At 51.9% G+C, this 11,277-nt stretch overlaps 1 protein-coding gene across 1 annotated transcript; it reads left to right on the forward strand.

Annotated features, from left to right (window-relative positions):
- Positions 1-288: 288 nt before the first annotated feature.
- On the forward strand, positions 289-2,844 carry LOC135232899 (collagen alpha-1(I) chain-like). Its single transcript, XM_064294825.1, has one exon. The coding sequence runs from the start codon at positions 289-291 to the stop codon at positions 2,842-2,844; it is 2,556 nt and encodes an 851-aa protein (XP_064150895.1).
- The last annotated feature ends 8,433 nt before the right edge of the window (positions 2,845-11,277 follow it).

An 11,277-nucleotide genomic window follows, 5' to 3' on the forward strand; every position in this document is an offset into this window, starting at 1 on the left:
ACTTGGAAGGCTAAACCCAGGCCAACTGCGTGCACAGAGCCGCGGGCCCCGAGGGAAGAACTCAGCCAATGGCGTGCAGAGAGCTGCGGGCACCCAGGGAAGACCTCAGCCAATGGCGTGCAGAGAGACACAGGCCCCGAGGGAAGAACTCAGCCAATGGCGTGCAGAGAGCTGTGGGCACCCAGGGAAGACCTCAGCCAATGGCGTGCAGAGAGACACAGGCGCTGAGGGAAGACCTCAGCCAATGGCGCGCAGAGAGCCACAGGCGCCGAGGGAAGACCTCAGCCAATGGCGTGCACAGAGCCACGGGCGCCAAAGGAAGACCTCAGCCAATGGAGTGCAGAGAGACACAGGCGCCGAGGGAAGACCTCAGCCAATGTCGTGCACAGAGCCACGGGCGCCAAAGGAAGACCTCAGCCAATGGCATGCAGAGAGACACAGGCACCGAGGGAAGACCCCAGCCAATGGCGTGCACGGAGCTGCGGGCACCCAGGGAAGACCTCAGTCAATGGCGTGCAGAGAGCCACAGGCTACGAGGGAAGAACTCAGCCAATGTCCTGCAGAGAGCCACAGGCTTCAAGGGAAGACCTCAGCCAATGGCGTGCAGAGAGCCACGGGCGCCAAAGGAAGACCTCAGCCAATGGCGTGCAGAGAGACACAGGCGCCAAAGGAAGACCTCAGCCAATGGGGTGCAGAGAGCCACGGGCGCCAAAGGAAGACCTCAGCCAATGGCGTGCAGAGAGACACAGGCGCCGAGGGAAGACCTCAGCCAATGGCGCGCAGAGAGCCACAGGCGCCGAGGGAAGACCTCAGCCAATGGCGTGCAGAGAGACACAGGCGCCGAGGGAAGACCTCAGCCAATGGCAGGCAGAGAGACACAGGCGCCGAGGGAAGACCTCAGCCAATGGCGCGCAGAGAGCCACAGGCGCCGAGGGAAGACCTCAGCCAATGGCGCGCAGAGAGACACAGGCGCCGAGGGAAGACCTCAGCCAGTGGCGCGCAGAGAGCTGTGGGCACCCAGAGAAGACCTCAGCCAATGGCGTGCAGAGAGACACAGGCACCGAGGGAAGACCCCAGCCAATGGCGTGCACGGAGCTGCGGGCACCCAGGGAAGACCTCAGTCAATGGCGTGCAGAGAGCCACAGGCTACGAGGGAAGAACTCAGCCAATGTCCTGCAGAGAGCCACAGGCTTCAAGGGAAGACCTCAGCCAATGGCGTGCACGGAGCCGCGGGTGCAGAGGGAAGACTTCAGCCAATGGCGTGCAGAGAGCTGCGGGCACCCAGGGAAGACCTCAGCCAGTGGCATGCAGAGAGACACAGGCACCGAGGGAAGACCTCAGCCAATGGCGTGCACGGAGCTGCGGGCACCCAGGGAAGACCTCAGCCAATGGCGTGCAGAGAGCCACAGGCTACGAGGGAAGAACTCAGCCAATGTCGTGCAGAGAGCCACAGGCTTCAAGGGAAGACCTCAGCCAATGGCGTGCACGGAGCTGCGGGCACCGAGGGAAGAACTCAGCCAATGGCGTGCAGAGAGCTGTGGGCACCCAGAGAAGACCTCAGCCAATGGCGTGCACAGAGCCACAGGCTTCAAGGGAAGACCTCAGCCAATGGCGTGCACGGAGCCGCGGGCGCAGAGGGAAGACTTCAGCCAATGGCGTGCAGAGAGCTGCGGGCACCCAGGGAAGACCTCAGCCAATGGCGTGCAGAGAGCCACGGGCGCCAAAGGAAGACCTCAGCCAATGGCGTGCAGAGAGACACAGGCGCCGAGGGAAGACCTCAGCCAATGGGGTGCAGAGAGCCACGGGCGCCAAAGGAAGACCTCAGCCAATGGCGTGCAGAGAGACACAGGCGCCGAGGGAAGACCTCAGCCAATGGCGCGCAGAGAGCCACAGGCGCCGAGGGAAGACCTCAGCCAATGGCGCGCAGAGAGCCACAGGCGCCGAGGGAAGACCTCAGCCAATGGCGCGCAGAGAGACACAGGCGCCGAGGGAAGACCTCAGCCAATGGCGTGCAGAGAGCTACCGGTGCCGAGGGAAGACCTCAGCCAATGGCGTGCACGGAGCCGCGGGCGCCGAGGGAAGACCTCAGCCAATGGCGTGCACGGAGCCGCGGGCGCCGAGGGAAGACCTCAGCCAATGGCGTGCACGGAGCCGCGGGCGCCGAGGGAAGACCTCAGCCAATGGCGTGCAGAGAGCTACCGGTGCCGAGGGAAGACCTCAGCCAATGGCGTGCACGGAGCCGCGGGCGCCGAGGGAAGACCTCAGCCAATGGCGTGCACGGAGCCGCGGGCGCCGAGGGAAGACCTCAGCCAATGGCGTGCACGGAGCCGCGGGCGCCGAGGGAAGACCTCAGCCAATGGCGTGCACGGAGCCGCGGGCGCCGAGGGAAGACCTCAGCCAATGGCGTGCACGGAGCCGCGGGCGCCGAGGGAAGACCTCAGCCAATGGCGTGCACGGAGCCGCGGGCGCCGAGGGAAGACCTCAGCCAATGGCGTGCACGGAGCCGCGGGCGCCGAGGGAAGACCGCCGTCATGTGAAGACTCAGGATGGGATAGGGCTGCGCTGCAGCTGCAAGCCAGGGGACACCTGGGCTACCAGAAGCTGAGAGAGACCAGAAAGGACCCTCCCCCAGAGCCTTCAGAGACAGGCTGGCCCTGCGGACACTCTGAATTTGAACTTCTGGTCTTCACAACTGTGAGACAGTCATTTCTGTCGTCTTTAGCCGCCAGCTTTGGGGAGCTTGGCTGTGGCAGCCCCAGGAAACGAACGCCAGGTGATGGGACATGGACCACGGTCAACGGGGGCAGAATCCTGGTGCGCAGGCGCATTGAAGTGGACGTCTAGGTGAGGACACCTGCTTGTATTTTGTTGAGGTGTTTTTTGAGGCTGGCTCTGTTGAATTCAATCATCTTCAGCGTAGGCAAGGGAATTTCAGCGGAGTTTCTTCTCTCTACCTGAACTGCTCCTTGTTTTGTCTCCATCCCTGAGAACTTGGCACTGAGAGGCATCAGCAAGACCAAGTTCCTGGAACCATCTGGCTCACTCCTGCAGCTGGCATCCCTTGCCTTTCAGTAAAAGGAGTTTGAAGGGCATACACCAAACCTGTGGCCGTGGAGTCAATGCCAACTCATAGTGACCCTATAGGACAGAGCAGAACTGCCCCATAGGGTTTCCAAGGAGCGCCTGGTGGATTCGAACTGCCAACATTTTGGTTAGCAGCTGTAGCTCTTAACCACTACGCCACCAGGGTTTCTGTATATATACACACACACATACTTTTACATGTATGTGTATGTATATATACGCATGTATTTATATATATAGTGTATATATGTATACACACATATACTTATGTGTGTATGTATACATACATATGTGTATATAGCATACGTATGTGTATATATACACAGGCACATATTTATATAACGTGTGTACGCTATATATATAACCTATGTATGTATATACACACATGTATTTATACATATATATGTATAGACACCCATTTTGTAATATATAATGTATATATGTGTGCATGTACACACACACGTATTTATAGTTGCTACAGTGAAGTGATCTCCTTTGTAAAGGGAAGAGACAGATTGACATCTCCCTGGCTCTGCAGTCTTATGCTTCCTGCCACAATCAGCCTGACCTCCTTTGAAGGACCCTCCGGGGGACTGAAAAGAGTATTATTGAATTTGCTTATATTTAGTGTGTATTTGTATACATTATATTTAATGTATAGTTATTAGTTGCCATCAAGTCAGCTCCAAGGCATGATGACCCCAAGTGCAACAGAAAGAAATGCTGCCCTGTCCTGTGCCATCTTCATGATCATTGGTCTGCTTGAGCCCATTGCTGTGGCCACTGTGTATTTTGAATGCCCTGCAAGTAGGGAGCTCATGTCCCAGCACTCTATCGGACAATGTTCTGTTGTGATCCAGAGGGTTTTCATGGATGATTTTCAAAACTGGGTCAGAAGGCCTTTCTTCCTGGTCTGTCTGGTAGTTGCATGGAAACCCATCCACCTGCTGGTATTTGAAATACTGGTGGCAAAGCTTCCAACATTACAGCAACACATGAGCCACCACAGTATGACAAACTGATGTATGTATATTGTTGTTGTGTACCATCGAGTCGATTCCAACTCATAGCGACCCTATAGTACAGAGTAGAACTAACCCATAGGGTTTTAATGAGCGGCTGGAGGATTGGAACTGCTGGCCTCTTGGCTAGCAGCTGTAGCTCTTGAACACTGACCTGTGCATATTTCTATCTCTGTGTCTATATCTATATACATCCATATGCGTATGTCTATATACCTATATCCATAAAGCTGAAGGTTCCACAGAGCATGCCTGCTGTTGTGTGGTGTAAAAAAGTTTGTTGTCACAAAAGATTGAGAAACTCTGGGTTAAGCAAAGTTAAACAGGTTTCTTTCTGCAGAAATTTTCACAGGTGCTTTGGGAAGCCCTAGTATGTATAACTTCCCAAATTTGACCATAGAATGATTTTATTTGCCAAACTCCTAGCAATATCAAGTGAATGGTTTGGGAAATGCTGCTTTGAAACCTTTCACATCTTCTTGCACAATTGCCTGATGAGCCAAGGCAAAGACGCAGCTTGCCTCTGACCGCCTGGGGCGAGGCTGTGAGCCGGTGGTTGGTGCTTCAAGGTGACATCAGGGACATCTGGGTACTTAGTGGGCTCTCTGTAAGCAGGAGGTTGCTAAGTGCCTTGATCCTTGGGGAAACATGGTAAACGGGTCAGATTTCCTAACACGATGGTGCCCTGCTCCAGACATATTTGATTTACAGAAGCTCTGACCTGTTGTTCCAGTTTGCAAGTCATGTCACCAGAGTATCTGCCGAATGCATGGCTCTGCATTTTTCATGCCAAGGCATGTGTTTGTGGTATTGGCCTCCTGGGCAAGGAAAAAAGCATGGTGTGTCAAAAGCAACATAAATTGTTAGGTAAGTCTTTATTCCCCCAAGACCTCCCTGCAAAGTCCCACTCAAGCGTTCATTCCTTTACAAACCTTTACTGAGCAGCTTCCATGTCTCAGTACTGTGGAGAGACAGGGACCTGTAAACCAGGTGGTGTGTGAGTGTGCAGGCAGCAAGTGAGGATGTGGGTGTGCAGCGACATGTAAACCAGGTGGTGTGTGAGTGAGCAGCAGCAGGTGAGGACGTGGGTGTGCAGAGACGTGTAAACCAGGTGGTGTGTGAGGTACAGGCAGCAGGTGAGGACGTGGGTGTGCAGAGACGTGTAAACCAGGTGGTGTGTGAGTGAGCAGCAGCAGGTGAGGACGTGGGTGTGCAGAGACGTGTAAACCAGGTGGTGTGTGAGTGTGCAGGCAGCAAGTGAGGATGTGGGTGTGCAGAGACATGTAAACTAGGTGGTGTGTGAGTGAGCAGCAGCAGGTGAGGACGTGGGTGTGCAGAGACGTGTAAACCAGTTGGTGTGTGAGTGAGCAGCAGCAAGTGAGGACGTGGGCGTGCAGAGACGTGTAAACCAGGTGGTGTGTGAGTGAGCAGCAGCAGGTGAGGACGTGGGTGTGCAGAGACGTGTAAACCAGGTGGTGTGTGAGGTACAGGCAGCAGGTGAGGACGTGGGTGTGCAGAGACATGTAAACCAGGTGGTGTGTGAGGTACAGGCAGCAGGTGAGGACGTGGGTGTGCAGAGACGTGTAAACCAGGTGGTGTGTGAGTGAGCAGCAGCAGGTGAGGACGTGGGTGTGCAGAGACGTGTAAACCAGGTGGTGTGTGAGTGAGCAGCAGCAGGTGAGGACGTGGGTGTGCAGAGACGTGTAAACCAGGTGGTGTGTGAGTGAGCAGCAGCAGGTGAGGACGTGGGTGTGCAGAGACGTGTAAACCAGGTGGTGTGTGAGGTGCAGCAGCAGGTGAGGACGTGGGTGTGCAGAGACGTGTAAACCAGGTGGTGTGTGAGGTACAGGTAGCAGGTAGGAGGTAGAGCACTGGGTGGGGGTCTTCCTTGGATCAGGCGCCTCCAGCAGGCAATAAACATGCTTACCTTATTAACAAAAATGTTCCCAGTCCTGAAGACTCCTGTCTAGGGTGGGCTGAGCGATCTAATGGCAGGAGTCCTCCTCAGTTTCCAATCCCAGTTGCGTAACTTCAAGCTTCAGGACTTAATGCCCTTATTCATAAACAATGAGGGAGTTGAAATAGAGGATTCTTAAGGTTCCTTCGGCTCTAAAATAGTATGGTTTAGTGATAGATAGAGATAGACACATACTTTCTAAAACTCACTGCGGTCAAGTGGATTCCCACTCATGGTGACCCTGTAGGACAGAGCGGAGCTGCCCCGTAGGGCTTCCAAGGTTGTGATCTTTACGGGAGCAGACCGCCACATCTCTGCTTTGTGGAGCGGCTGGTGAATTCCAACCACCGACCTTCTGGTCAGCAGCTGAGTGATTTAACCACTGACCCACTGGGGCTTCTTACATACATACTAGAGACAGAATATACATGTAATATTGTGGTTGTTAGTTGCTGTCGAGTTGGCGCCAACTCGTGGCGATCCCAGGTGCAACAGAACAAAACATGGCGGGGTCCTGAGCCGTCTTCATGGTGATGATCGGTGTGCTTGAGTCTGTGGCTGCAGCCGTTCTGTGTGTTGAGCGCCTCCCAGTGTAGGAGGCTCACCTCCCAGCACCGTATGGGACAGTAATCTGTTGTGATCCACAGGGTTTTCACTGGCTAATTTTCAGAAATAGATCACCAGGCCTTTCTCCCTAGTCTGTCTGTCTTTGGAAATTCTGAAACCTGCCCATCATGGGTGACCCTGCTGCTATTTAAAATGTTGGTGGCATAGCCTCTAGTATCACAGTAACACGCAAGTGACCGAAGTGTGACAAACTGACAGGTGATGGGTACATGTAATATACATATACATATATACACACATGGAGCCCTGGCGGTGCAGTGGTTAGGAACTCGGCTGCTAACCAAAGGGTTGGCAGTTCAAATCCAGCAGCTGCTCCTAGTAAACCCTATGGGTCAGTTCTACTCTGTCCTATGTGGTTGCTATGAGTTGGAATCGACTGGATGGCAACATTTTTTTAAATATACATACATATTCATACATGTTTTTGTACACATGCATACATATACGCATATTTACACATGTGTACAGAAGAGGGCAAGGTTGCTTCCAGTCTGAAAGTGGAGGTAAGACTTGGAGTTGTTGAAAAACAGGCCCGAGTGTTGGATTTGCAGAGGAAGGGGTGGTGGGATAGCGCCACCTGGCCAGCGTGCAGGTTCAAAGGCTGGGGCAGGGTCAGTGCCATCAGGGCAGCCAGGACACCTGGAGGCCAGAGCAGATCCTGAGTGTTGGGTCACCGTGAGGACGAGCCTGGCAAGTTGGGGGCCAGGGTCAGTGCCGTCAGGGCAGCCAGGACACCTGGAAGCCAGAGCAGATCCTGAGTGTTGGGTCACCATGAGGACGAGCCTGGCAAGTTGGGGGCCAGGGTCAGAGCCGTCAGGGCAGCCAGGACATCTGGAGGCCAGAGCCAACGGCAAGTGTCGGGTCACAGTGGAGGACAAGCCTGGCGAGTTGGGGCGGGGTGGATCCTGGAGAGCCTCTCCTCCCGGTGCAGAGGGTGTTTCCTCTGGCCATCTGCAAGTGCTCTTCTCTCTGTCTGGAACGTCCTTCTGCATCCCTCACATGCATGGCCTTTGCAGTCTTGAGGTTGCGCTTTAGGGATTCCCTCCTGAGACAGGCAGCACATCAGAGCCCCCACCCCCCCATCCACAATCCCTCAGAGCACTTGTCTCCATTCACAAGAGCACACCCCGTGCTTGTCTATCATCTTCAGAGCCCCCACCCCCCCATCCACAATCCCTCAGAGCACTTGTCTCCATTCACAAGAGCACACCCCGTGCTTGTCTATCATCTGCTGGTCATCTGCGTCCTTGGGCGTGGGAGCCCCCGGAGGCAGGACTGCACCTCCCTGGTCTACTTTAGTATGCCAGGGCCGGGCACAGGGCCTGACACACTCAGTAAATACTGCTTGAACACATGCCGAGTGAGCCCGAACTCACGGAGCGGTAAATCCACAGAGAAAACCTCGGTGATGTTGAGTCACTTCCACCTCAGGGCAACCCCACGTGACAGAGTAGAATGGCCCTGTAGGATTTTCTTGGCAGTGATCCTTATGGAAGCAGATCGCCAGGCCTTTCTCCCGCAGAGTTGCCGGGTGGGTTGGAACTTGTCAGTTAGCAGCCAAGTGCTTAACCATCTCGCCACCAGGGCCCCTTCAGAGGAAACTGAGACTGTATTTCTCAAGTATACAGAGCCTACATTTTTGGTTTAATGTTCTCCCCAACACCAACTCAGAGTCCAGCTGTCTTAGTTACCTAGGACTGCTGGAATACAAATATGGCAAGTGGGTGGCTTTAAAGAACAGGAATTTATTTTCTCACAGTTCAGGAGGCTAGAAGTACAAATTCAGGGCACGGCTCTAGGGAGGTCCTTCCTTGTCTATTTCAGCTTCTAGTAGCTGCCGGCCCTCCTTGTAGATAAGTCTGTCTCTGTGTCTGTCCTCCTCTCCCGCTGTGTGTCTGTGCCTGTTTGGCTCTTCTTATAACTCAGAAGTGATTAGGTTTAGACCCAGCCTATTTTGTGTCCCTGGGTGACACAAATGGTTTGCAGTCAGCTACTAGCTTAAGGCTTGGTGGTTTGAACTCACCCAGCAGCACTGTGGAAGAAAGGCCCTGGTGATCTGCTTCGGTAAAGATTATAGCCAAGAAAACCCTATAGGGCAGTTCTACTCTGTAACACGTGGGGTCGCTATGAGTCAGAACTGACTCGACAGCAATGGTTTTGGTTTTTGGTTATTAGTATAATAATATCACCACCCACCTGTCAGTTTGCCGTACTGTGGTGGCTTACATGTTGCTGTCATGCTAGAAGCTATACCACCAATATGTCAAACAGCAGCATGGTCACCTATGGTGGACAGGTCTCAGTGGAGCTTCCAGACTAAGACAGACTAGGAGGAAAGGCTTGGCGATCTACTTGCAAAAACTAGCCAATGAATATCCTGGAGATCACAGCAGAATGCTGTCTATCTTTCTTGCTTTGGACACGTCTTCAGGAGGGATCGATTGCTGGGGAAGAACACCATGTTTTGTGAATTAGAGGCCCAGCGAAGGACTGGGAGACCCTCAGAGAGATAGATTGGCACAATAGCTGAAACAACGGACTCAAACTAGCTGGTGATTGCGAGGTTGACGTAGGATCTGGTAACGTTTCATTCTATAATACTTAAGGACATCAGGAGTCAGAGTTGACTCAGTAGCAGTTATCTATCTAGACAATAATAATAAAATTAAATGATATTAATATAAGCTATAGTTCACGTCTCTCGCTCTTACATCATCTCATTAAAGCCATACCTGAATCCTCTGAGTAATACGTTACATTATCACAAAAAACCAGGGACTCAGAAAAGTTAGGTAATTTTCTCAAAGCCATTCAGTGAGGGAGCAGCAGAGGATGGGATCAAGTCCATGTTGTTGGTGTTGTTAAGTGCCCTTGAGTCAATTCCCACTCATAGCAACCCTATGGGGCAGAGTAGAACTGCCCTGTAGGTTTTCCAAGGAGCAACCGGTGGATTCAAACTGCCAACCTTTTTGGTTACCAGACGGAGCTCGCCATAGCTCTTAACCACTGTGACACCAGGGCTCCAAAACTCTCTTCCATTTACAAACATCTGAATGTGTTTCCTTTGGAGTCCAGTGGGCATTTTCCTAGAATGTTGGCCTTGCATGTGGAGGCTTGGGTCATAGCCTAGAAGACCTGAGAAAAATGATCATGTAAGACTTGTTAACAGTACTTTTTAACCAAGGAGGGAGGTTATAAAAGATGACACCTGGATGTCGCAGACAGAAAACCATTTCTCCAGAGAGTAAACATGAGCTAAGTATGGACTCTTTTTATGGTCTCGTAATATCATCATCATACAGAGATTCAAACCCATTGCCATCAAGTCAGTTCCGACTCATGACGACCCCGTGTGTTACATAGTAGAACTAAGATCCATAGGGTTTCCTTGACTATTATCTTTAAGGAAGCAGATTGCCAGTCCTATCTTCCGAGGTACTGCTGGTGGGTTTGAACTGTTGACCTTTGGGTTAGTAGTCAAGCACAAACTGTTTGAGCTACCCAGGGACCAGCGAATCACAGAATGCCAAATTCTAAAAATCATTCCCATTCCGCACTGGAATAAATTTAGGCCTGAAGGAGTGACAAGGCTTGTGCAGACTATCTGTAATTATCCCATTTCACACGGTCCTTTGCAATGTGACATTTCTCCTCTTTCCACTGAGAGGTGGAGTCCATTTTTCCCCCCTTGAATCTTGGCCATTAGACATAATGACTTTGACCATTAGAATGTGATAAGAATGACACTGAGTGACATCTAAGGCTAGTTCTTACCAGGCCTTGCGGTTTCTGCCCTCACTCTTTGGGAATACTGAGCCCATCATGCTGGGAGAAAACCTGGTCTAGCCTGTTGAGGGTTGAGAAGCCGCAAAGAGAACAGCTAGCAATCACTGGCAGTCCCTCGAGAGATACCATCTTTGACCTTCCCGCCAGCCAACCCTGCAGCTGAAATAGCTGCATGAATGTGCTAGCCCAGGAGAGCCCAGCTGAGGAACAGCAGAACCAGGCTCTTCGTGATTCTGTGAGATGATGAGAAATCACGAGAAAGAATAAATGCTTAGTGTTGTAAGCCACTAAGCTTGGAGCAACAATAACTGAAATAGCAGTGGAGTGCCACCATAACAAAAACTTAAAGCACGTGGCATTGGCTTTGGGACCAGCTGGTGGGTGAGGCTGTAGGGTGTGGAGGAAACTGTTCCTGGAGCTGGCAGAACAGCAAGGAAACTGCTACTATAGAGGTGGGAGAAAGGGTAACTCATGCCGTGTATCATGAACTTGAGATCCTAGCAAAGGAAATTGCCAAGTGTAAAAAAAAAAAAAAAATTTTTTTTTAATATTGATGGAAACCCAGTGCTACAGCTGCTAACCAAAATGCCAGCAGTTTGAATGCATCACACACTCCTTGGAAACCCTATGGGGCAGTTCTGCTCTGTCCTGTAGTTGGGTCGCTATGAGTCAGAATTGGCTCAATGGCAATGGGTTTAGGGTTTGTTTTTTTTTTTTAAAACATTGAAAGAGTCATACGATAAGGTATAGAAAGAAGGAGAGGAACTTAAGAAGGAACTACTCAGTTTTTAAGCTGAATTT

Source organism: Loxodonta africana, chromosome 12 (genome assembly GCF_030014295.1).
Source record: "Loxodonta africana isolate mLoxAfr1 chromosome 12, mLoxAfr1.hap2, whole genome shotgun sequence".
NCBI lineage: Eukaryota > Metazoa > Chordata > Mammalia > Proboscidea > Elephantidae > Loxodonta > Loxodonta africana.

Coding starts and splice junctions, on each gene's coding strand:
- LOC135232899 (XM_064294825.1), top strand. CDS start 289: ATGGCGTGCACAGAGCCACGGGCGCCAAAGGAAGACCTCAGCCAATGG.